This window comes from Tursiops truncatus, chromosome 6, assembly GCF_011762595.2.
Source record: "Tursiops truncatus isolate mTurTru1 chromosome 6, mTurTru1.mat.Y, whole genome shotgun sequence".
NCBI classification, from domain to species: Eukaryota; Metazoa; Chordata; class Mammalia; order Artiodactyla; family Delphinidae; genus Tursiops; species Tursiops truncatus.
The window spans coordinates 108,697,953-108,723,686 of NC_047039.1; the positions used below are offsets into that span (position 1 = coordinate 108,697,953).

At 57.7% G+C, this 25,734-nt stretch overlaps 1 protein-coding gene across 4 annotated transcripts in view; it reads left to right on the forward strand.

Annotated features, from left to right (window-relative positions):
• PTPA (protein phosphatase 2 phosphatase activator) overlaps positions 1 to 17,420 on the forward strand; it is a 42,495-nt gene extending 25,075 nt beyond the window's left edge. For 2 of the 4 annotated variants that reach the window (XM_073806699.1, XM_073806698.1), the window contains one exon: positions 14,606 to 17,420. In XM_073806699.1, coding sequence (XP_073662800.1) covers positions 14,606 to 14,764 — 159 coding nt within the window. In that variant the 3' untranslated portion in view covers positions 14,765 to 17,420. Of the gene's footprint in view, positions 1 to 1,004; positions 2,423 to 14,605 lie in introns of those variants that run through there. The other 2 variants (XM_033858810.2, XM_033858809.2) reach the window with 1 other exon arrangement.
• The last annotated feature ends 8,314 nt before the right edge of the window (positions 17,421 to 25,734 follow it).

The following is a 25,734-nucleotide window of genomic DNA, read 5'->3' on the forward strand; positions in this document are numbered from 1 at the left end:
GGCGTGCCTTTATTTCTCTGAGTTAGTTGGAGGAGAGCACGGTCACAGGATGGAACTCTCACCCTCTCGGAGGCCATAAGTCTTGCTGCACCCCAGCCAGGAGGTGCACACGCTGCCTGTTTCTGTGGCCAGAGGTCTGAGAGGAGGCAGATCCTTCTTCACACATGCGGGGCTGCTGCCTGTGTGGTGGGCAGGCATGGCAGGGTTGGTGCGGGGGGCTGGGAGCCGGGGGCCCGTCACCTTCCCGGTGCTGTGCATTGTGGGCCTGGGCTCCGGCTGCCTGTGGGCCAGGCCAGCTTCTTGGTCGGTCCTGCTGCTCTCTGTCTCCCCTCCTCTGCCAGAGCCCTGGGGCCGAGGCCCTGGCTGGGCTGGGTTCAGGGAGCAGCGCCTCCCCTGCTCAGCCATCCCCCTGCAGCGCTCTTGTGCTCTGCCCCACGCACAGGGCTGCTGGGAATTGCCCTGGGGGTGGGGAGGCTGTCAGCTGCTTCTTATTGTCTCACTCGGAAGTGCCAAGATGCCTTTTTCAGTCCAGAGAACTGAACATTGGGAAAATGGGCCTTGGACCCTTCTCGGGCCTGGGTCCCAGTATCCCCACACCTCTTCTCCAGGGCTGGGAGAACCCCCATGATCTGGAGGGTTCTTTTCACCTCTGGTCCCCAACTTGTCCCTCTGGGCCAAGTGATGTCACGGTTGCCTCTCTTCTTGGCGGCCGCCTTGTGGGGTTAGGCTGCCTTCTCTCCCTCCCCCCTCCCTCGGTCCCTCTCACTCGCTCTCATTCTCGTTATTTGGCGGACCTGACCTGATTGTCGTGGAGTGCGGGGTCTTTGGATGGGAGGGGGTGATCAGGAATGGGTCGGAAGCTCTGCCCTTCGCCAAAGGCCTGGCTGCTTCCTGGGCCCCGGGTGGGCACCTGCTGGAGCGGCGCTGCTCCGGGCCTCCGGAGTCGTCCAGGGGTCCCTCGGAGGCGGCCCTCACCTCTCTTGTCTGCTCCCTCCTCCTCGCAGTGCCTGGAGAAGTTCCCCGTGATCCAGCACTTCAAGTTCGGGAGCCTGCTGCCCATCCATCCGGTCACGTCGTGCTAGTGCCCGCCCTCCCCCACCCCGGCTGTGGCCCCCTCCCCACCCCCTCCCTGTGTTCTTTCTGTTTGATGAGAGGCTGTTTACTGGGGTGGGTGGTGAGCGTGGGCTTGAGGGAGGTTCAGGGCATAAGGCTGAACGACCCAAGGTGGGAGAAGTGACCAAAGTGTGGCCAGTTTCCTGACTTGCCCTGTGGCGGACGGGCAAGGAGAGAGGGGCGGGTGCAGGGTCCCTGGGCCCCCTCTCCTCCCTGTTCAGTCCCATTTGAGAGCAGGCTGTCCGGGCCACTGTGGGGAGGGAGGTGTGTGCAGTTGCCCTTGCTTTCCCTTGCCAGGTTGTCTTTCTAGGGGTTGGAGCAGCTGTTCCCCACGCCGGGGGTCAACTTCCCGAGCCCTGTTTGGGTGGGTGTCTGGGTGTCCTGAGGGCTGGACGCTGAGGCTGGTGGCCAGCCCGGGGGCGGGGGGGGGGAAGCCTTGGCTGTTCTGGCCAGTGACCCTCCCAGCTCGTCCTCACGCCTGCCCGCTGGGCCCGTGGGCACCTGTGTCCAGTGCCTCATCCTTGCTTTTCTGCTCGTTGGCTCCTGCTTCAAGGGTGGCCTCTGGAGGGCGCCGGCAGGGCTGGCTCACCGGCGGATTGGGTGAGGCCTGCCTTTCCAGAGCTCTCCCTGGCTGGGAGGGGGTGGCAGAAGCTCTGAAGGAAGGCGGGTGGGCTCGGGGCCAGTGTGGCCGCGGGGAACCTGGGCTCACCCTCACGCCCCTGCTGCTGCTGCTTCCCTCTAGCTGGGCGGTGGGTGAGTGCGCCGCAGGAGGGCTCCGAAAACAGCAGCCCACTCCCTTCGCCCTCCCACCGCCCGGGACTCTGCCTGCTGGAGTTCCAGAATGGGCTCCGACCACCGGCAGGAGCTGGGCCGGGCAGGCCCACCTGGGGGGTGAGGGGGTGCTGGGAGCTGCAGGCCAGTTCCAGAATGTTCTTCTGCAGGGGGCGCTGCTCCCAGGCCTGGGTCTCGCAGACTCTTCCCTGCCCAAGCCCAGGTCGGCCCGTCTCCACCGCCCCCTCCCCGTATCTGGGTCCACACAGCCTTTGGGAAGGGGGAGCACCTGAGAAGCACAATTCAGGGGCTTGGCCTTCAGGTCTAGGCCGACGGCCTGGGCAGAGGCTGGGACACGAGCTGCAGGAGTCACAGCAATAGTTTTCCTAGGAAAGGCTCGGTCCCTCCCTCCCTCCCTCCCTGCCTCCCTCCCAGGGTCCAGACTGCAGCTTCCTGGCCCCTCCTTCCCTGTGCCCCCTGGGCCCCAGCCCTTGGCTCCTTCATTGCTCTTCAGATTAAAGCCTCTCTTTACACCTGTCACCTGTGTGAGGTGTGTCTTTTCATGCACATGAGTGTTCCTTCTCCACGGGACAGTTTGTCTCCCATCAAGTCCCCTTCCCTTGGGCCACGGAATCTGGGGCTTGAGCTGGTCCAGCTGGGGTCTGGGTTGCCTAGGCGGTTCCAAAGTGGAGACCCGGGTTCAAATCCCGGTTGTCTCCACCCTCAGCTGCAGGGTCTTAGGTAAGTTCCTGAATCTCTCTGAACCTCAGCTTCCTCATCTCTAAAATGGGGATACTCACAGGGCGCTTGCCAGGAGAAAATGAGGGGTGTGAAGTCCTCAGCGCAGGGCCTGCACGTAGCAAATGCTCCGCGGTCGCTGCAGCTGTTTCCTGATCAAGGCAGCCTTTCTGAACCCCTGGGTCAGCCCCGAACTGGGCTGGGGAGCCATTGGACTGGGCCTGGCTGTGAACCGCGCCCCTGCAGTTTTTAAGGGGGTGGCCTGTGCTCTCTCTCCTCCACGCCTCATGTCCCTGTCCTGCTGGAGTTGGGAGTCTCTGTGGGGCTGCTGTGCCTGAGACTTGGCTTCTGTCTTCAGACGAGCCTCCTCTGAGAACAAGAGCCCTTGGCCTTTCTGCCAGCCTCGGAGGGGAGGCCTTGCACAGGGCACAGAGAGCCTGCTGGCCAGGAGCCAGGCCGACGTGAGTTCAACCCAAAGCCCGCTGCGTGGTAGCTAGGAGACCCTGAGAGTTGACTTCATGTCTGAGCCTCAGCTTCCTGATCTGAAAAATGGGCATAATAGTACTTAGATCACGGATTTTGAGATTCATTCATTTCACAAACAGTGGCTACATATTTCTCATTCTAGTGTTGGGGACAGTAAATCCCCGAATACCAGAATGTTAGGTAGTGGCATGTTCCTACAAAGGAAATGAGAGCAGTTAATTAGAGAGGGTCAGCGGGGGAGTTTGCCTGAGCTACAAGGGTCAGGAAAGACATGAGCTGAGACCCCACCGAGGAGGAAGGGCCACGGGGAGAGCTGCAGGCCAGGGCAGGGGGCGGCGGGGGTGGGGGTGGGGGGGAGGGCTGGGAGGTGGGGCGGGGGAGGCCAGGCTCGGAGGTGGTGGGGGTGGGGGGTGGGGTGGGTTGGGGGTGGGGTGGGTGGGGGCCCTGGTGGGGGGGCCCTCGTGAGCTCTGCTGAGGGGTTTGAGGTCCAGGCTGGGAGCTGTCTGTGGGAAGCTGCTGGGGGTGGGGGGGCGGGGGTTGCACAGGAGAAGGGCCCGGGGTGGTGGTGGTGGGTGGGTGGGTGGAGGCGGCCCCACCTGCGAGGCTGGTGGCCTAGGTTAGGGTTCGGCGTGGAGGTGGTGAGCAGTGGTCTGCTTTAGGCTGTGTTCAGCGTGTGGCCGCCCGGAGGAAGGGGGAGCAGGAGAGGAGTAGCCAAGGGCAGCCCCAGGTCTTGGCACGTGTGGCTGGATGCCGCTTCCTGAGGCGGGGCTGAGTGGGGAAGGGATTTGCCGCTGGGCCTGGGGATGCTGTTAGCTGCAAGCGGGGGTGTGGGGTGGGCAGCTGGGCACGAGGCAGCCGGGCTGCTGCAGTGGACGAGGGGCTGGGCAGCAAGTGATGGGCCCAGGCTCCCCGCTCACTGGGGGCTGGGAGGTGAAGGAGAGAAGGGACTGACTCTGGGCACAGCAGCAGGGGAGCCTGCGGGGCAGTGCCGTGAGGGGCCCTGGAGGTGGTGTCGACACGCTGGACATGTGACTGAGGACAGAGGCAGGACCCTGGGTCTTTGTGTCCTTGCGAAGGGCTGCTCCAGTTGGGTGGGAGCGCGGGAGTGGGCTCGCGAGGGAGGGGCAGGTGAGCCTGGCGCCCGCGGTGGCTTGGTGAAGGGCTTGTGGGAGCACAGAGGCCCTTCATCCGAGCCCCCCCGCCCGGAAGCAGGAGTGTGGAGCTGGGCGGTGTACTTGCTCCTTACCGACCGTTAGCAGTTTTGTTGCGAAGGGAGCAGAGACTGGGAGGGTGCGCAGGGGCTCAAGGTCAGGGAAGCCTTCGTTGCAGGCTGCCGTGTCCGCCCTCCGCTGGGGGCGACCCGGGAGAGGTGAGAGGGCGGCGATGCCGGCCTGAGGGGAGCATTGATGCAAGCGGGCCTTGGAGAAGGCGCCAGGCTGCTGTCCTTCCTCACGGAGGGAAGGCAGACCCTTGGCATCCATCAGGCGGATTGTACTGGATTTAGTTCTGCAGGGAATTGCGAGGCGAGGCCATCAGCTGCCGTGGGGTGGGGAAGGCAGGATGTGGGCAAGGGCTTCGGGGAGGGGTGGCAAGGCCGCGCAGGACCTGGGAGATGGAACACGGCGCCTGCCCACCTGCGCTCTGTGAAGGATGGCTGCGCTGCTCTCACCCCCCGAGGGCCAGCGGGTCCCAGGGAAATCTGAGGGTGGGGCTGGCCCCCAGAGCTGGAGGGGCGGGGGTGCCGGCTTCCCGCCATCCTGGGCCGGAGAGGCCCCAGGGAACAAGTTGAACTCCAGCTGTGCTCCTTTCTGGCTCAAAGGGGCTGAGGCCAAGCCATGCTCGGGAGGTGAGAGCAAAGGGGCTTTCTTCTAGGAGGAAAAGTCCAGGCAGGAGCTGGATTGGAAGGAGAACAAAGGTGAAGGCTTCTTGTGCCCCAGACTCATACCCAAGTCGGGTGACAGGTTTTCCATGTATGCACCATACAAGGGAATGTGGAGGTGAAAAGGTCAGAGTCCTGCTTTCAAGAAACTTCTGACTTAGTGGGAGGAGTAAGGTACCCAGTGGGCCAGCCGCGGAGCAAGGGGTGTGAGGGACTCTGGGGGAGCTGGGGGAAGGCTCTGTGGAGGAGGTGACGTTCTAGCAGGGCCTGGAATATGGGCACAGAGGGAGGGCATTCTGGCGGGGGTGTGCTGTGAGCGGAGGTGCGATGTTGGGCCACAACAGGCAGCGCTGGAGGGCTGGCGGGCCGGCCAGAAGGGCTCTGGGCCGCCTCTGTGAGACCCCCAGAGCCCTCTCCGCAGCCCCGAGACGGGCTGCACAGCTGCATCCCGTTATCTGCGAATGTGTGTGTTTAATGGCTTTTCTCCGCTAGAAGACGAACCACAGGAAGACAGGGACCAGCTCACTGCTAGATCCCAGTGACAGCAGAGACTGGCACACAGCAGGCAGCGGTAAACATCGAAGAAGTGACCAGGGAGGGTGTTTAACCAGCCTCTGTGTGTGTGTGTGGGGGGGGGGGGTGGAGAGAGATGGAGAGAGTGGGAGAGAGAGAGGGAGAGAGGGAGAGAGACAGGGGGAGAGAGAGAGAGAGAGGGAGAGAGGGAGAGGGAGAGAGAGGGAGAGTGAGGGGAGAGAGAGAGGGAGAGAGAGACGGAGAGAGGGAGAGAGGGAGAGAGGGAGAGAGGGAGAGAGGGGGAGAGAGAGAGGGGGAGAGAGAGAGAGGGAGGGGGGAGAAAGATGGAGAGAGAGGGAGAGAGAGGGAGGGAGAGATGGAGAGAGGGAGAGAGGGAGAGAGGGAGAGAGATGGAGAGAGAGGGAGAGAGATGGAGAGAGAGAGGGAGAGGGGGAGAGAGAGAGGGAGGGGGGAGAAAGATGGAGAGAGAGGGAGAGAGGGAGAGAGGGAGAGGGAGGGAGAGAGGGAGAGAGATGGAGAGAGAGGGAGAGAGGGAGAGGGAGAGAGAGAGGGAGGGAGAGAGGAGGAGAGAGAGGGAGAGGGAGAGAGAGAGGGAGAGAGAGGGAGGGAGAGAGAGGAGGAGAGAGAGGGAGAGAGATGGAGAGAGAGAGGGAGAGAGGGAGAGAGAGAGAGGGAGGGAGAGAGGAAGAGAGAGATGGAGAGAGAGAGAGAAGGAGGGAGAGAGGGAGGGAGGGAGAGAGGGAGGGAGAGAGAGGAAGAGAGAGATGGAGAGAAAGAGGGAGAGAGAGGGAGGGAGAGAGGGAGAGAGATGGAGGGGGGGAGAGAGGGAGAGAAATGTAGAGAGTGGGAGAGAGAGAGAGGAGAGAGATGTAGAGAGTGGGAGAGAGAGAGGGAGAGAGAGAGATGGAGAGAGTGGGAGAGAGAGAAGGAGAGAGATGGAGAGAGTGGGAGAGAGAGAGAGATGTAGAGAGTGGGACAGAGAGGGAGAGACAGAGAGGGAGAGACAGACAGAGAGGGAGAGAGAGAGAGAGAGAGGGAGAGCGAGGGAGAGATGTAGAGAGTGGGAGAGAGAGAGGGAGAGAGATGTAGAGAGTGGGGGAGAGAGAGAGGGAGAGAGGGAGAGAGAGAGGGAGAGAGATGTAGAGAGTGGGACAGAGAGAGAGGGAGAGACAGAGGGAGGGAGAGATGTAGAGAGTGGGAGAGAGAGAGGGAGAGAGAGAAAGGGAGAGAGATGTAGAGAGTGGAAGATAGAGAGAGGGAGAGAGTGGGAGAGAGAGGGAGAGATGTAGAGAGTGGGGGAGAGAGAGAGAGAGAGGGAGAGAGAGCGAGGGAGAGATGTAGAGAGTGGGAGAGAGAGAGAGAGAAAGGGAGAGAGATGTAGAGAGTGGGAGATAGGGAGAGAGAGAGAGAGTGGGAGAGAGAGAGGGAGAGAGATGTAGAGAGTGGGAGAGAGAGAGAGAGGGAGAGATGTAGAGAGCGGGAGAAAGAGATGGAGAGAGAGGGAGAGAGATGTAGAGAGTGGGAGAGAGGGAGAGAGAGGGAGAGGGAGAGAGAGATGGAGAGAGTGGGAGAGAGAGAGAGGGAGAGAGAGGGAGGGAGAGAGTTAGAGAGAGAGAGAGGGAGAGAGAGAGAGGGAGTTAGGGAGAGAGAGAGAGTTGGAGAGAGTGGGAGAGAGAGGGAGAGAGATGTAGAGAGTGGGAGAGAGAGGGAGAGATGTAGAGAGAGGGAGTTAGAGAGGGAGAGAGAGAGAGAGATGGAGAGAGTGGGAGAGTGAGGGAGAGATGTAGAGAGAGGGAGTTAGAGAGGGAGAGAGAGAGAGATGGAGAGAGTGGGAGAGAGAGAGAGGGAAAGAGATGTAGAGAGTGGGAGAGAGAGGGGGGAGAGAGGGAGAGAGTGGGAGAGAGAGAGAGAGTGGGTGAGAGAGGGAGAGAGATGGAGAGAGTGGGAGAGAGAGGGAGAGAGATGTAGAGAGTGGGAGAGAGAGGGAGAGATGTAGAGAGAGGGAGTTAGAGAGGGAGAGAGAGAGAGATGGAGAGAGTGGGAGAGTGAGGGAGAGATGTAGAGAGAGGGAGTTAGGGAGAGAGAGAGAGATGGAGAGAGTGGGAGAGAGAGAGAGGGAAAGAGATGTAGAGAGTGGGAGAGAGAGGGGGGAGAGAGGGAGAGAGTGGGAGAGAGAGAGAGAGTGGGTGAGAGAGGGAGAGAGATGGAGAGAGTGGGAGAGAGAGAGAGCGAGCGAGAGAGAGGGAGAGAGGGAGAGAGCTGTAGAGAGTGGGAGAGAGAGAGAGAGAGCAGGAGAGAGAGAGGGAGGGAGAGAGAGGGAGAGAGATGTAGAGAGTGGAAGAGAGAGCGGGAGAGAGAGAGGGAGAGAGAGAGAGCGGGAGAGAGAGAGAGGGAGAGAGAGAGGGAGAGCGATGTAGAGAGTGGGAGAGAGAGAGAGCGGGTGAGAGAGAGGGAGAGAGCGGGTGAGAGAGAGGGAGAGAGTGGGAGAGAGAGAATGAGGGAGAGAGAGATGTTGAGAGTGGGAGAGAGAGACAGAGATGTCGAGAGTGGGAGAGAGAGAGGGAGAGAGACAGAGGGAGAGAGATGTTGAGAGTGGGAGAGAGAGAGAGGGAGAGAGATGTCGAGAGTGGGAGAGAGAGAGAGAGAGGGAGAGAGGGAGAGAGGGTGGGAGTGGGAGAGAGAGAGGGAGAGAGATGTCGAGAATGGGAGAGAGAGAGGGAGAGAGATGTAGTGAGTCGGAGAGAGAGAGGGAGAGAGATGTAGAGAGTGGGAGAGAGACAGAGGGAGAGAGAGGGAGAGAGATGTCGAGAGTGGGAGAGAGAGACAGAGGGAGAGAGGTCTAGAGAGTGGGAGATAGAAAGAGGGAGAGTTATGTAGAGTGGGAGAGAGAGAGAGACGGAGAGAGATGTGTAGAGTGAGAGAGAGAGAGAGAGAGATGGAGAGAGTGGGAGAGAGAGAGGGAGAGAGATGGAGAGAGTGGGAGAGAGAGGGAGAGAGATGGAGAGAGTGGGAGAGGGAGTGAGAGAGGGAGAGAGAGTGAGTGAGAGAGAGATGTAGAGTGGGAGAGAGAGAGACAGAGGGAGAGAGATGTAGAGAGTGGGAGAGAGAGGGAGAGAGAGAGGGATAGAGAGGGAGAGGGAGGGAGAGAGGGAGAGAGAGGGAATGAGGGATAGAGGGGGGGGGGTAGTGATGGAGAGGGAAATAGGGAGAGAGAGGGCGAGAGGTTCAGAGAACGCCAGGCTGCTCAGTTGTGATTCTGGAAACTCAGGACAGTTTTCTTGGTGCTGAGTGGAACCTGGTGCCGGTGCCTCGGCGCAGGTAGGAGATGTTAAAGGACCTGTGAAGGGTAGAGAGAGGCCTTGGGCTGGAAAGAGGAAGATTGGGGTGGCATTTGGTGCCAAGGGAGAGTGTGGGGTTCTTGATGGCCCTGGGGACACCTCATCTGTGCCTAGGAGGACCCCAGGGGAAGGAACACGTGTGGGTGGGAAGGGGCGCTGAGTTTGAAGAGCTCTGTTGGGTGGACATGTTAGACCTGGCTGATTGGAGGCTGGCAGGGCTGCTGAGACCCAGTCCCCGGAGGGGAGGGGAGCCCGGGCTGCAGGGACGTCCAGGACTACCCCCCCCCACACACAGTCCGTGCTCGCCCCCCACCGCCAATGCTCCAGCCTCAGGCGGCCTTCCCGCCCCGTGCTCTCTGTTCCTCAGACGCTCCAGGCCACTGAATAGTTAGGATTTGGCCCCTTCCCCAGAACCCTTTTCCCCATTGGGAGCCCCTGGCCCCTCTCCAGGGCTCAGCTGAGGCCTCCCGTCCTCTGAGAGCCCTCACCTGGCGCCCTAGACCAGGGCAGGTATCCTGGCTGTGCTTGTGTGGCTGCCCGCCTGTCCGTGCTCTGAGTGCTGGGCACAGCCGGCTCTGGGGACTATGTGTGTCTGTGCAGCTGCTCCAAGACCTTTGGGGAGAATGGGGGGCAGCCATCTAGTTGGAAGCCGTCTAGTTGGAAGACCTTTGGGGAGAATGGGGTGGTGGGGAGAATGGGGGGCAGCCGTCTAGTTGGAAGACGGGGTGGTGGGGAGAATGGGGGGCAGCCGTCTAGTTGGAAGATGGGGTGGTGGGGAGAATGGGGGGCAGCCGTCTAGTTGGAAGACGGGGTGGTAGGGGGCTGCTTGCTCTGCAGACACAGCTTCTCTTTACTTGGGGTTCCTTGGTGGGGGCTGAGGCCCTCCCCACATCGGTCAGCGTCCCCCTGTCACTGTTCCCTGCCACGTGCCTCTGGGCTCCCCGCTATCCCTCCCAGGGTGTTGGAGGAGACTATCTGTGAATGGCTGTGATGGAGTTAGGGGCCCTGCCCAGGAGAATCGGGAGGGAGGAGAGGAGGCTGGCTGGGCACCCAGCCTGGAGGCAGGGAGATGCTGCTCTGGCGGAGGGGGTGCTCACCGTGTCCACTGCTGTTCTGAGGCCAGCTGGCCAGCACAGGAGCTGGGTGTGCGGGGGACCTCCGAGAGAGCAGTTCTGAGGGCATGGGGACCGAGGCAGAGGTGCAGTGGGCTGCGCTGGGGAACCTGAGTGCAGCTGCAGGCTGAGGACCAGAGCCACGGGGGAAGGGGGTGCTGGAGAGGCTGGCTTGCGTTGGTCCATTCAACCAGCAAACATCACTGGAGCCCGCTCTGCTCCAAGCCCTGTGCCAGGTTCTGGGTGCTACAGTGGGCAAGACAGACAACTCTCCCCGCTTCCCAGCGCTCCTCCTGGAGCCTGTTCCAGCATGACTTCTCCCTACGGAACACTGGACATACCCTATGTGTCCAGCAGTGGGGGATTGTTGGAGACCGGATGGAGCGAGCATACAATGGGCCATCAGATGATGTGCTTATGCATTTATTCTTTTTTTTTTTTTTTAAGATTTTGGGGATAGGAGTTTATTAATTAATTAATTAATTTTTGCTGCATTGGATCTTCGTTTCTGTGCGAGGGCTATCTCTCGTTGTGGCAAGTGGGGGCCACTCTTCATCGCGGTGCGCGGGCCTCTCACTATCTCAGCCTCTCGTGTTGTGGAGCACAGGCCCCAGACGCGCAGGCTCAGTAGTTGTGGCTCACGGGCCTAGTTGCTCCGCGGCATGTGGGATCCTCCCAGACCAGGGCTCGAACCCGTGTCCCCTTCATTGGCAGGCGGATTCTTAACCACTGCGCCACCAGGGAAGCCCCATTTATTCTTTTGGAAGATGCTTATGACCAGTTGTGAAGCAGGGAAGGCAGCTATAACAACTATGGGTAAAGTACAGCCCCTTTTTGTAAGAAATCGAAAATCTACATTTTTGATCGCTCTGTCTCTCTGTCCATCTACATGGACGGAGGAGCAGAAGGCTGTTTCTCTAGATAGTAATGTGCTTATCCCTGGGTGGTGGGGATGTGAGGGTTTTGGGGAAATCCGTATTGCTTTTTCTGCCTCCAAAAGATGGTTATGAAAATGTTAAACATTACTGAACCACAAAAGGAAAAGAAAAGGATTGTGGGTAAGTTTTAACTTTGCTTTTTGTTTTTCACATTTGATTTTTAAATCTTTCTATAGTGTCCACATATCATTTTTTAAAATTAAAAAAAATTTCCCCCTAAAGAGCATTGGAGTCCGGTGTACCTCTGGCAGAGAGGCAGGAGGGAGAGAAGCGGGAGGGGAGACTTGCTTAGATACACCAGGAGGCGGGAGGTGACTTCTAGCAGAGTCTTCCTGAGAGGGAGGAGGACAGGTAGGCTTCGGGGAGTAGAGCTCCTGGGGGACCTGTGACGAGGCTTCCTGCAGGCTGGACCCAGCGAGGTAGCTGGGATTCCTCTCAGAGCCTTTGGATGTGGAAAGTTGAGGTGAGTCAGTGGCTCCTTGGTGGGCACCTGCAGTATCCCAGCAGACATGGGTTGGGTCCAGAAACCAATCCCGGAGGTGAGGTGCACTTTCTCCTGCCTGTGACCTGGATTGGCGGTGGAGGTGGTCATAGTTATAAACCAAGGGACGAATGGGATGAATGGTTCCATTTTTCTCCACACTTTCAATACTGCAGAGGCTGGTTTCCCGAGTCCCAGCAAAGGGGCAGAGCGCCGAATCGCCGTCCTCCACCGAGCAGGGGCCGTTGAAGCCACCATGTCCAGCACCAGGGAAGCTGGGGACAGCACAAGGTCTCTAGCGAAAGGGATAGTGGAGAGGACCCGGGAACCAGGCAGGCCTGTGTGACCTTGGACAAGGGTCTTCACCTCTCTGAACCTCTCAGTTCTCTTATTTGTGCGTGTGGATGGCAGTCCAGAGCCAGGATGCTGAGGTAGGGCGTCAACAGTGCCTGGCACGAAGTCGGCTCCCCAGGCGTAGAAAGAAGCGGGAGGTGCATCCCCTCCCACAGGGCATCCAGCTGTGTCCCTGGCCGGTCTCAATCCGCTGCCACTGCTCCAGGACACTTGGCACCCTCTCCAGCTGGATTTTGGCTGACCTCTAGCCAGATCTCTTGCGTGTGGACACAGCCCTTTTCCCTTCTTATTTGCTTGGGACTAGATGGGGCTTTTCAGAAGGGACAGCGCGAAGGCAAGCAGAGTGCAGGCACTCCATCCCCAGATAACTAGAGTCCAGCCCTGGGAGGGGGGCCGCAGGTGGACCAGACTGCCCAGACCTCCACCTGCAGACATTCAGGATGGGCTGCTCCCTGAGCAGACCCTTCTGCACTGGATGGTACAAGAGGGCCTGCGGGGGGGGCGATGGGCACCGTAGAGGATGGGAGGGGGGTGGGGAGTCTTCCCTGCGGGTGGGACCAGGGCCCCTGGCAGCGAGAACTCCTGGAAAGGCTCTGAGGTGCAGCTAGGGCGTGACTGTCCCACTGCTGGCTGCCGACTCCAGGCCTGACCTCCAGCCTGGAACACACTGGCCTGGTGAGTCCTCCTGGATGACCGAGCTCCTATAGGGGCTGCTCCCGCCCCACTCTATCCACGTTCCTGGCCCCCCATTTCCTCATTTGCCACTGCTGCTCCAGGCCCCAGAAGCCACATGCACCCTGACCACTGGAGGTGTCCTCATGGACCCTGGAGCTGGTGGCTCCTGAGGTCAGCCTGTATGTCTGACCCTGGGTGAAAGTGCCTAAAAGCATGTCTCACCTCATCCTCAACGTGGGCCAACTATGTACCCATTTCTCAGAGGAGGAAACTGAGGCTCAGGTGGGTCAAGGCACTGGCTGGACAGGGGAGGTGTTGGGTCTCTTTCCTGTCAAAGCTCATGCTCCTCTAGCCTCTCCCCGGGGCCCGAACTGAAGCCTCAGGTGACCTGAGAGCCCTCCTCTTCCTGCTTTTCACAGCCCATCTCTCCAGGATTGGCCCTGTCTGAGAGGCACCTTCTCCCAGAGCCCTGTTTCTGGAGGCAGGGCTGGTTCACACAAAGACAAAGAAGCAGGATAGCAAGGCCGGTAATGACAATTCTGGCAGATAGCCATGTGTCAGCCTGCAAGATGTGCTTTACACGTGCCTTCGTGGAGTCCCCACAGCGAGCCAGGAAACTGGCGTCACTTTCACATTTTAGGGACAATGAAACTGGGGCTTGGAGGATTTTAGTGACGGCCCAAGGTTTCTAGCTCCTCCTGTGGAGTCAGGGCGGAACCAGGCTTCTCTGATATGGGTCCTATGTTGGTCAGCAGGACGAGACACTTCCAGCTGGGCAGGAGGAAGACGTCTCTACAGCAGTGGAAATTGCTTATGGCCCCGTGGCTCCTGGTTCTGCCCCCAGGCCCAGGCAGCCCCTCTCAGTGGACAGCACCCATCTGGCCCCCAATACAGGCATTAGCCTGTCTTTCTTCCATTCCCCGAATCCAGCCCATGAGCAGGTCTAACTGGGTCCATCCAATGTATTACCTGAATCTGTCCACTTCTCCCTGGACTGCCCTGCAGCCACCTTGGTCTCAGCCCCTGTCAGCTCTCATCAGACCCCTGAGGCAGCCTCCTCTCTGGTTTCCTGACTCCACTCTACCCCCTGAGCCCAGCTTCCACACTGAGCCAATCAAAGGGGAGTCCCATCATATTCCACCAGTGGCTTCTCACTGCCAACAGAAAAGCCCACTGTATGATCTGACCCCTGTGACCCTTTCCACTCTCCTCCCACTTCCTGCGCTCCCTCCCTGGCTGTCTAAGGTGCCAAGCTCACTCCTGCCCTAGGAGTTCCCTCTCCTGGGAAGCTGCTGTTCCCTCTGCTTGGACTGCCTGGGCCCCAGGTTGAGCAGTGGCTCTGTCTGGTTGTTTAGGGCTCAGCTCAGATGCTGCCACCTCCCAGGGGCCCTCCCTGTTTTCTCTGAGTTGCAGAGGGAGCCTCAGCCACGCCAGCTGTTCTCTGTCCTGACGTAGGTCCTCTGTTCTAATTGCCTTCATGACACTCGTCACGATCTGAAATTTTGTGGTCTGTGGACTTGTTTGCCTGGTTCTCATTTTCTCTCTCAGTAGATTGTGAGCTTCCTGAGGGCAGGGAGCAGGTTCATGGTGGTCACCGCCGAATCTCCAGTGCCTGCAACAGTGGCTGCCCCAGAGTATGTAGGTGCCCAGTAATTCCTTGTTGAGCGAATGAATGAATAAAACGCCCCGTCCCTGGAGTTGTTCCAGAAAAAGCTGGACTGCATGTGCTGGACGGGAGCCTTGGGTGCCAAGTTGTCCTTCCCCTGGGTCCAGTGAAGAAGCTCTGCGGCCCCATGGAGGGTCAGGCTGGCAGGACAAGTTACCAGGGTCCCGAGATCTGAGGAGTCATGGTTCTGTGGTTCATTCAGAGAACAGCAGGGCAGCACTCTTGATGGGAGCAGGATAGACCATGTGAACCTGGGTAGGCTGGGTCTGTGGGAGATCCCCAAGGGTGGAGAGGCAGGGCAGCAAGGAGAGGGATGGAGCGGGAGTGGTCCTGCTTTGGATAACGTACAGATGCCCCCTGACATAGGAGGGGAAGGTCCAAGTGTTCATCCAGGCACTCAGGGCCCTCCCTGAAACAGGTGAGCCCCCTTACTGGCCTCCTTTCCGCATCTGAGGCCTCCCCCTCGGGTCTCCTCTGCTTCATTGATGGGGGCCAGCACTTATTCATACCATCTTTCCAGCACCTCCCTGACCCAGAGGAAGTGGGTCCATTCAGCCAACAGAAGTTTATGGAGTGGGGCTTCCCTGATGGTGCAGTGGTTGGGAATCTGCTTGCCAATGCAGGGAACACGGGTTCGAGCCCTGGTCCGGGAAGATCCCACATGCCACAGAGCAACTAAGCCCGTGTGCCACAACTACTGAGCCTGCGCTCCAGAGCCCGCGAGCCACAACCACTGAGACCGCGAGCCACAACTCCTGAAGCCTGGAGCCTGGAGCCGGTGCTCCGCAACAAGAGAAGCCACCCCAATGAGAAGCCTGCACACCACAACAAAGAATAGCCCCCGCTCGCCGCAACTAGAGAAAGCCTGTGCACAGCAACAAAGACCCAACGCAACCAAAACCAAATAAATAAAACAATTTTAAAAAAGAAGAGGGGCTTCCCTGGTGGCGCCGTGGTTGGGAGTCCGCCTGCCGATGCAGGGGACACGGGTTCGTGCCCCGGTCCGGGAAGATCCCACATGCCGCGGAGCGGCTGGGCCCGTGAGCCATGGCCGCTGAGCCTGCGTGTCCGGAGCCTGTGCTCCGCAGCGGGAGGGGCCGCAGCAGTGAGAGGCCCGCGTACCGCAAAAAAAAAAAAAAAAAGTTTATTGAGCACCTACTGTGTCCAGGAGCTGGGGGCAGAGCAGTAGGGTGATGACTTCCTGCCCTGTGTTTACAGTGTAGTGAGGAAGAGGGACAAATGGACAAATAAACCTAGAGTAAGACATCAGGCAGTGATAAAGGCTATGAAAAAAATAAGGGAGAATGCGATAGAGGGGTATTATCTTAGAGAGGTAGTCAGGGCGACATGTGAGCAAGGGTCAGCCACGGAAAGAGCTGTGAGAACATGCCCGCAGAGGGAATAGCACATGCTAAGCCCCTGAGGTGGGCACAGCCTTGGCAGGTAGGAGGACAAGGCGGAGGCTGGAGGGCACTGAGTGATGGGGAGGCGGGAGATGAGTGGAAAGGCAACCAGGCTGGGTGGTGCAGAGCCGTGTGGGCCGTAGAAGGACTGTACTTTGTTCCGAGCAGGCCAGCAGCCGTGGTGTGCTGGAGTCCCGCCAGCATCCTTGCGAGAGCTGGCTGTGCACGTCTCTTTCCCACTCTGTGCTCGGTGATATCACATTGGTAGCTTGGAATCGCCAAGGTGGGGAGTATTTGTACCACAGGGATCGGCAAGTTCTACGGATGAACTCTGCCCCCCGCCCCAACTGGTTTTAAACATTTACAGTACTGGGAAGTTTTGTTTTTGTTTTTTTTGGCCACACCACACGGTGTGCAGGATCTTAGTTCCCCGACCAGGGAGCGAACCCGTGCCCCCCGCAGTGGAAGCGTGGTCTTAACCACTGGACCGCCAGGGAAGTCCCACTACTGGGAAGCTTTGAGTTGGGGTGGGCTATGACCTGCCATAAACATTTTCAAATGTCAGAGGATGGGGAGAAGGCGAGTGGACGGTAGGAGAGTGAGAGCAACAGTAGGAAGCCTGGGGACTTCCCTGCTGGTCCAGTGGGTAAGGCTCCACGCTCCCAATGCAGGGGGCGCAGGTTCGATCCCTGGTCAGGGAACTAGATCCTGCCTGCCACAACGAAGATCCTGTGTGCTGCAACGAAGACCTGGCACAGCGAAAATAAATAAATAAAAATAAATAATAGAAACAAAAACTAGGAAGCCCAGTTAGCAGGTTAGTGCAGTGATCCAGGTGAACGACGGTGTGTCTGGACCAGGAGAGCAAAACCAATTGTGGTGAGAAGAGGGTGGGCTGTGAATCTCTTCTGAGGGGGAGCTGCCAGGATTTGCTGATGGACTGGATTTGGGTCTCTGAGAAAAGAAGGAGCCCAGATGTTCTGAGGTTTTGGGTCTGCACAGCTTACTGGATGATGGTGTCACTGATGGAATGGGAAAAACTGGGGGTGGGGAGGAAGCAGGGGTTAGGGGTGGTTCTCAGGGGGTTTGGGTTCAGACAGGTGAGCTCTGAGATGCTGGTACCCCAAGAGGACAGGTCATGCAGGGCTGGGACCCCTGAACTACATTCAGCATAGAGGTCCCAGATGGAGATGCAGTTGTCAGCAAGATGATGGGTCTGCATGAGTTTTGCTGGGAGGAGGTGACGGGAAGGGAGAAGGGGACCAAGGTCTGAGCCCAGAGTCTCCCTGCATTTAGAGGAAGGGGAGGAGGGCCCCGCAAAGGAGACTGGGGAGGTACGAGCCAGGAGAATAGAACTAAATTGCTCTCTGCCCAGCTGATACTTTTGTTTTTCACACTAAGCATGAGGGGTGTGTAAAGGAAGGATATCAGGGGTTGGTGGCTGTGCAGCCCTCATTCCTCTGGGAATAGAATCCCTCTTCCCTATGGAGAACCCATCAAAAGGGGCTGAAGTGGGCTGACCAATCCCCCAGTCTTAGGGATGACACATGACCAGACCTGGCCAATCAGAGGGCTCCTGCCTCCCAATCTGCTAAGACTAGTTCAGGGATGAGCACATGACCCAAGCTGTGCCAATGAGTGGCATCCCTGATATTTCCTGTTGGAGCTATGTGAAGATGCCCCTTCTGCCAGGGTTGCTAAGCTGGGAAACTGTTATCCTGGGGATGCTAGTGGCAGGGCCAGCTGTGTAATTGTGGGCCCAGTGCAAAATGGAAATGCAGGGCCCCCTGCTCAAAAAGCAGGAAAAAGTGCCACTAATGGTGCCTAGAACGCGTTTCCTTCCTTCCGCAGGCTCTCAACTTGTCATGGTGTTTTTTGTCTGCTGTTTAATGTCATTCTAAGTAAGGAAAAATAAACATTTTAACTGATTAACATGAATTTTACCATTCATCTCTATACTGTGCAATAGCATAGTTTAAAATGCAAATATTAGAGTATTTAATTCGTGTAACACGAATTACACGATTTGTATTTTGTGGCTTGTCCCTGAGGGTGCCTTGAGCTGGTCAGAAAAGACAAGTAGAAACAAGACTCAGGAAGGTTATAGGAGGAGCAGCTGGCTGAGGGGATATTCCAGAACCTCCCAGGCACCCCTCCACCCTGCCGTGCATGCCCACGTGCGTGTTCCCTCCCGCCCTTGGGCCTGACAGTTGCTGAATTACCCCTTCCACCAACCACCAGACTGATGTCCTGAGTCCTGGCGCCGGGCTGGGACCTAGGCACCTCCCCTTCCCACAAGCCCCGCTTCAACCTCCAACAGAGGGGTAACTCCCAAGGATCTCAGTACCCAGAGAGAGGGTAGGTAAGAGGCTCGCCCCCTCCTGCACATGGTCTCTGGTTGGCCAACCCAGGGCAACGAGGGCGGCCACCACGCCCTGCAATGCTGCTGGGCATGTAGCCTGACCCCAACCCTCCCTAAGCCTGTGCCCAGGGTAGAGGGCAGCAGTGGTCACGCGGAGGGGGGATGCCAGGCAGGCCTGGGTGTCAGAGTGGGGGACAGAGGACCTGTCCCAGGGAGGCAGGGAGGCAGGACGGCATGTGAGTTGAAAGTCTAAGCCCGCGGCGCATGCGCCATCGTCCCATCAGGCTTCACTTCCAAAACACAGATTCAAAGTCAAAACGATTATGGATTTCAAGACGGCATAAATGTTAAGCCCCATTAAGACAGCAGAGAGTTAAACCCCAGGCGTGGAGTCTTTTGAACGCGTGGCCCTGGGTACTGGCCGTGTGCCCATGAAGCTGGCCCTGGCTGGTGGCCACCTTGCTCACGCCCCAGAGAAAACCTAAGAGGAGGCCAAGGAGAGACAGGAAATGCCAAGAGACAGTGAGCGAGCCCTGTGGACATCATGTGAGCCTCTGGGTCCAGCTGTACCTGGAGCTAAAACACCATGGACTTCCCAGTTCCAGAGCCAATTAAACTCTTCCTCGCTTAAGCCAGCTTGGGTTGAGTTTCTGACGTGTGAATAATGCGGCACCTGCCGAGGTGAGGATCCAGGCCTGGGAATCTGGAGACCTGGATTCCTTTCCTGGCTTAAGGAGTTCTGGAACTGTCTGCCCATCCAAGGTGTCTGTGGGTCACTCAGAGATCTGACTGCCCCCCCCACCCCCCCCCCCACATGGACCTGTTCTGTTCTCGGCCAGGTCCGTTATCTGTGTTAGACCTCCGGTTCTTTGTCCCAACAAAGGGTAGCTTTATTCCTCAGCCTTCCAGCGTTCCTCAGCCTGGCTGATGTGGGTGTCAAAGGAGACCCTCACGTCCCACCCCGGGGTGGGGGATGTATGTGTGTGTGTGGCTTGGACGGTGGCTGGGAGCTAGGCAAGGAAAGTGAGGAAGGTGTGTAGGAGGGTTCAACAAATGTCAGAAAGTGACTGGATTGGGGGGCAGAGCGGGGCTTGGAAAGGAGTTAGAGACCCAGGGGGCTGGGGGTGGGGAAGGGGCTGATTGGGGGAGGGGAGGCGAATCACTTCTCCCCCACTGTTTCTCCTTTAACCCACTCCTTGGACAGGACAAATGGTCCATTCATTCATGCGTGCGTCCATCACTTCGTTCATTCCATCGCCAAGCCTGTGTCCTGAATGAAATTGTCAAACACGCACGGGGTAAACGTTGACTGTGAGGCATAGCCAGGCCTTGAAGATACCCAGACACCTTGCTGGAGATTAACCTTGAAAACACGATCGCGAATTTATGGAAAGACACAAAAAATCCAACAGAGTTTACAGGACACTTCTGCTCTCCTTCTCCACCCCCAGAGTTAAAAGAACTTGATAGGGTCCCTCTGGGAAAAGGTGCATCTTCTCACTTCTTAGGTCATCAATTTTGTTCAACAGGAGAGAGTCAGTAGAATAACTGTCCTGCATTTTGCAGGGAAAATGTATCATCCGAGCAGAGCTGACCAGTGATGATATCGCAGCTCTTGTTTATTGAGCACCTACTGTGTGCCAGGCGCGGTGCTGGAGAAGGCTCGCTGCACAGGCGGGTACTCACAAGCATCCTCATCGTGCACAATAGGGTTTGGAGGCTTGGAAAGGGGAAGTGAAGTGCCTAGTGTTGCCTGGAAAGTGGCAGCCCTCGGTTTGTAATCAGGTCTGTGTGGCTCTGGAGTTTGGAAGGACAAAGCCCTGGCTTCGGACAGGCGCCCCGTGGGGAGGTGACCCTGGGAAGCCCTCTGGCGCCTGGCCCCTGCATGCTGGTCCACACTCACTCATCTGATATTAACAACTTCCAGGGAGGGGATGTTGCACAAGGAACCCATATACAGCCCTAGGTCCACCCGCTCACCCTCCCTCTTTGCTGAGGGTCCCTTGGATGGGTGTGGCCTTGGGGCTCAGTCCATTGGAAGGAGGGACAAAGCTCGGCTTGGCCTGGAGCCTCAGCCGAAACTGGTTGGGGCAGCTGCTCCAGACTGTTGTTACACTGGTTTATTCCCTCCCTCTGCCCCCACCAGTCACCCCCGCCGCCACCCCACTGACCTGGGGGAAAGAAGGAAGTTCCTGTAACACCAAGAATCACTACCATTTCCTGAGTGCTTGCTGTGTGCCGGGCACTTCGTGAAGTCCCTTCATGGGTAGTAACTGAATCCTGAATCCTCCCGATCCTGAATCCTCCCGTCCCTGCCTTCTTTTTTTTTTTTTTTTTTTGCGGTACGCGGGCCTCTCACTGTTGTGGCCTCTCCCGTTGCAGAGCACAGGCTCCGGACGCGCAGGCTCAGCGGCCATGGCTCACGGGCCCAGCCGCTCCGCGGCATGTGGGATCTTCCCGGACCGGGGCACGAACCCGCATCCCCTGCATCGGCAGGCGGACTCTCAACCACTGCGCCACCAGGGAAGCCCTGTTTCCTTTTTGGTCCCATCTCCTGCCACTCACCCCATTGCCCTCTCCCTCTTGGGAGCCTTCTTCCAGTTCCAACAGGCCAATGAGTTCCTGTGTTTACTCTTTGCACTTCCTGTTCCTTCTGCCTGGAACGCTCTTCCATCATTGTTCTTCCAGCTAGTACGGTAGAGATTTCTAGGGCCCACCCATCTGCTTCCCAGACTGCCAGGGGCACTGCGCCTCCCAGGCCCCTTGCAGTTAGGCGGGGTCATGGGACTAATTCAGCCAATGCACTGTGAGTATAAGTGAGGCGAATCGCTTCCATCGCAGAATAACGTAACTCCTGAATCGCTGAGTCACTGCATGGGGGAAAGCATCCTGGGAGAGTCGTCCGATTTAGTTGGACTTTGCATGGTCAAGAAATTAATCTTTGTTGTGTTAAACTGCTGAGATTTGGGGATGAATTTGTTACCGCAGCAGAGCTTATCCTACACTGACTAATACAACTGACCTATTTAGATCTCAGCTCATATATCGCCTCCTCTGATCATCAAAGTTAAAATGGTACCACCAGCTCCTCATCGGTCTTCCCTAGCCCTGTTTTATTTTCCCACCACACTTATGTCACTGTTCAGTGGTTCACTTGCTTGTTGTCTGTCTCTCTGCTAGAATGTAAGCTCCATAAGGGCAGGGCCCTTGTCTGTCTTGTTCATGCTGCATCCCTGGTGCCTAGCACAGTGCCTGGCATATATAGGTACTCAATATATATTTGAATGAATGGGTGAATGGATGCATTTCTTGAATGAGTCAGTGACACAGGCAGATGACCATGCTCATGGGTGGGTGTGGAGTCTGTTATTGCCACCTGCAGTTTCCTAAGTGATTAGACACAAGCCTCAGATCATCAGAAGGCTGGAAGCAGTGGTTCCTTTTTCTACTTTTGGAGCATCAAGACTGGGTTAGGACCTTACTTCTTTCCTCCTGCTCTATCTCCTCAGATGAGGGAACCTGGGCCTGCTAGGAAAGCAAGTCATCCCAGGTGCCAAGGCGAGCCTGTGACCCAGAGCCAGAACCTGCCCCTGGGTCTCCAGACTCCTGGTCCAGAGCCCTTTCTGCCGAGCTTTGCCACTTCATCTTTAGTTTCAGCTTAAGTTGCTAAAGACATTTCCCAAGCACTTTTGCCTCTTACTACCCACCTGGCCAGGTAATCTAGCAACTCTGAGCAAAACATTCTGTGATGATTGATGGGAAGGACTGGGCGGGGCTGGGACAGGAGTCAGAGGTGAGAACAAGCAAAGCGCCCTCCAGGATGTGTCCTCCATGTTTGTCCTTTTGTCTCACAGCCTCTTAACAGAGACAGAGGGCAGGAGGCTGACTCCTGGTGAGCCACGGCTTTTTGGTTGAGTGCTCTGTTCTCAGGGGTTGAGCCTGCCCCAGACAGGGTGCATATCACTGCTCCCCTCTCTCTGCTCTGTAGCAGGCTACATCGACGATAGCACCTGTCACATCACAGTTTTCTCTGAAAAATATAGTGTTAATTTTTTCTTCTAAATATAAAAGTGATACATGATCATTGTAGAAAACTTGGAAAACATAGAAACGTGCATATGATAAAACAAAGGTCATCTATATTCCCTCCACCTTTCAACCGTTTCAACGTTTTCCAGCTTCTATTCCGTCTATCTGCACATGTGAATCGATAATGTTACCTGTACCCCAGATGTCCCTAGGTCCTGCCAGCTGGGGGTGTACAGGTGGGCATGTTAATTTCAGCATGTCCCTCTCCATCCCTCCGGCCAGCACCTTGGCCTCCCCTCACAGCCTTTTCAGTTAGGTCTGGGAGTGCCTGGGGGAGCCACATATGAGCTCCAGCCAAGTTCCTCCATTTTGGCCTCCTTGTGGATATCCAATGCCCTAGTTCCCCGAGGGTGGCTTCTGTTGCTGCCCCTGTCCTGGGACCTGCAGCTTCCCCTCCCCTGGTGATTCCTGAGTGGCAACGCTGGGAGGCATCAGATGGCCCTGGAGCCTCATTATCCTGTTAAGGAGCAAGGGAATGTTTCTTTTCCAGAGCTGTGTTGGCTGTACTTAATCACCCAGGCCCTGAAGCAACCATGCCTGTGTCCTGGGTTTCCCCATGTCCCGTGTGAAAATGCCGTCTTTTGCTTGGCCTGCAGCCCCTCTCTCTGGAGGACATCTTTGGTCTGTCACCTGTACCACCCTTTTCTGAGAAGAGCGTCCCTTCTCTGCCCATGAGCTTCCAGTGGGCACGACCAGGCCCCGTCCAACCCTGGCTGCAGGTTTGGGACAGGACAGGGTCCTTCCCTGAGATCTTCTGAGTTGGAAACAGGAGAAGAGGACAGTCCTTCTTGGGTGGAAAAGCCATGGGATGGGAGTCCAGGAGCTGCTTCTTACAGCTGTCATGAGAAGTGGATCTGCAGTAGGAGAGTGGCGTGCTCAATGCAGAGAAGAAAGTCACAGGAGGCAGAGAGCGCATCTGGAGATTTGCCCCTGGATCCAACTGTACCTGAAGCCAGCCGCACCCCTGCCCACTGTACAGTTCAGTGCCATGAACCAAGAAATGCCACCTTTTGCCCAAGTTGGTTCCATTCAAGTCATTGTTCCCTACCACAAAGATCGTGACAAATCCCAGGAAGAGGTCAGTCCCTGCCCTGAGTGGGGTGGGATACAGACACCGCTGTCCTGTGTGTCTCTCCATCCCTCCACCCTGCTAGTTCGGGTTCAGCTGGAACTTAACAATGTTACTGTTTAGACAACATCAGGGTCATTTGACAGCTCACATTGTAATATGTTATACATTCTTCTCCACGAGACTGTGAACTCCAACAGAAAGACTGGCTACTTCTTTGTCATGTGACTTCTGTCAAGATTTCTCATTTCTAAAACTAGGATGCTCATGGTATCTATCTCTGAGAGTAGCTGGGAAAATTAGCTGAGTGAATACATACAGAGGGATTTGCTGTCCTCTTATCTGCTCTTCTTTCTCTCAGTACTCAGCTCAGTGCTTTGCACTGGCCAGGCACTAAGTGGGCACCCTGCAAATGTGTGTCCCGTGCATAGAGATGCAGAAAGACATGCCCCGCACCAGAGCGACACCCACGGACACACACACACACATAGGAGAGTAGCACTCAGATCTCAGTATGCTACACAGTGACCCTCCTGGGAGCCCAGGGCATCCCCAGCCCCTGGCTTCTCTGGAGGGCAGCCTGCAGCTCTCCCAGGCTCTCAGCTCTTATCCCCGCGGCTCCACATTGCTGGGAGCACAGCTTGGAGCCTGGTTCTGCTTTACACCACGTATCAAGGACAGCAGGACCTGTGGTGTTCTAGGAGCTGAGGGAAGTATGTGTGTGTGTGTGCGTGCACGCGTGCGCTGGTTAACTTGGGGGGCTTGCTGGAGCTCTCGCTTCCAGAACTGCTGTTCTCTGAAAGCTCTGTCTCATCACTCCCTAAGTCCCCCAGTCTCTTCCAATCTCCCTGCTTCCTCAAGTAGCCCCCCACACTAAGTCCCACCTGGGGGCTCTTGTGGGGTCTGGCTTGGTCTTTTTCCTGGAAAGAGCAGGGCTTGTCTGTGGATCTGGGATCTGGGTCTCTGGACTCCTGGTTTGCCTGCTGGCCTGCCCCCTTCCCCCTTTCCCAAGACCCTCATGGCCCGCATCCTCCCCACACCCCCACGCCCCCCCTCCCCTCAGCCTTTCAGTTGCGCTCAGCTGGGGAGTATTATTCTCTCAGGATGTTCTGGGAGAGCACGCTGTGAGCTGTGCCAACCTCCGGGGAGGGGGCGTGGCCTTGAGTGGAGTGAGGATGCTCCTTAGAGCGTCTCGTGTTGGGGACAGTGCGTGTGGCCAGGTGCGGCCTTCAGTGTGGTGTGTACTGTAACATCAGCACTGCTTGTGTTACGACTTTGTGTGGAATGTCTTAGTGTGAGAGGTAGGTGGCCAGGGGGTTGCGTTTTGGGTCACTGTGCATTGTGCTCAGGGCATTAACCCTTTGTGTGGCTACCCAAGGTCCCTGGGCCCTGAAAAGATAATTGGGTGGAAGGGCACCTCTCTTCCAGGTGCTTCCCGCGCCCTCCTTCCCCTTCCCACGGTTTCACTAGATCCCAGTGTGCCTGAGGTCTCTTAGCGCAGCTGAAGCTCAGAAAACCTGGCAGAGGAGAGGAGAACCCCGGTCCGGGGTCCTGTTGAGTTTAGAGCTCTTATTTCGTAGGCCACCACCCACACTCCTTTGCCCTAAGGACAGGTGGGAGTTCCCAAGCCCCTCGGCTGGTCCCTTCCCAGGCCCAGGTCCGCCCTCCCAACAAAGGCGGCCGACCACGTGCCCCCTCCTCCCCGCGGGCCTGGAGTGGGGATGCACGCAGCCCCCGGTTCCCGCTCCAGCCAGGGCTAGATCCCGACGCAGCGCTGTGCCCCAGGTGGGCGCCCAGCAGCCCCCAGCAGCCCCGCCGCCCCCGGCTGTGCCTCGCCCACTCCCAGCCGCTGCCGCTGCAGCACCCTGGAAGAGCGCTAGGGGGAGCTCTGGCAACTGGCTTGGTGGATTGAATCAAAACCGCGCATCAAACAGCTCTTCCTCGGACTTGGGGTGGGGGGCAGGATGGGGAGGAGGGCGACACGCCGTTACCCTTCCTCAGCAGCTCCAGACTCTTCCCGTGGGAGGCCGAGGAAACAGCCCTGGGGGGTGAAGGTGCCTTTCCTCCCCGTAACTCACGCCTCCATAGTCTCCCTCTTCCTCCATCCCCATCGCGGGCCCTTCGCGGCCCCCCGGGCTCTGGAGTGTCCCTGAGAACTTCGTCTCGCGCGACACCGGGACCCAGAGCCCAGCGGGCTCCTGGGACTGGCTTGCGTCCGCCTCTCGGAGACTGGGGTGCGGGGCCTCTCGGCGGCAGCCCCTCCTCTCGCTGCGGGAGGCGTGAAGGCTGGGGTCGGGGACGTGAGTCGTCCTGCGGGGTGGCTCGTGCAGCAAAGCTCAGGGAGCGCAGGGGCGAGAAAGAGAGCGAGAGGGCACTGAGGAGACCGCCAGGGACGGGGGTGGGGGGGCGGGGAGAGAGAGAGGGAGGGAGAGAGAGAGGGAGAGAGAGAGGCACTATCGAATAGCAAGCTGCCACTTTGCTTTTTTTCTTTCTTTCTTTTTTTTCTCTTTCTTCCCCCCCCCCTTCTAATCCTTCCTATCCCCTCTTACGCTGGAACCAACCCGCGCGCCCCCGAGCCCGAGGCGCGGCTCCAGATGTGAATTTGGTTCCAGGGGGGAGGACGCGAGCTTCCTCGGGGCCTTGGCACATTCTCCCACTCTGAGGTCATTCCGTAGGTGGTCAGCGGGGAGAGCGCGCCTGGAGCCTTCCTGCCTCCATCCACTGGG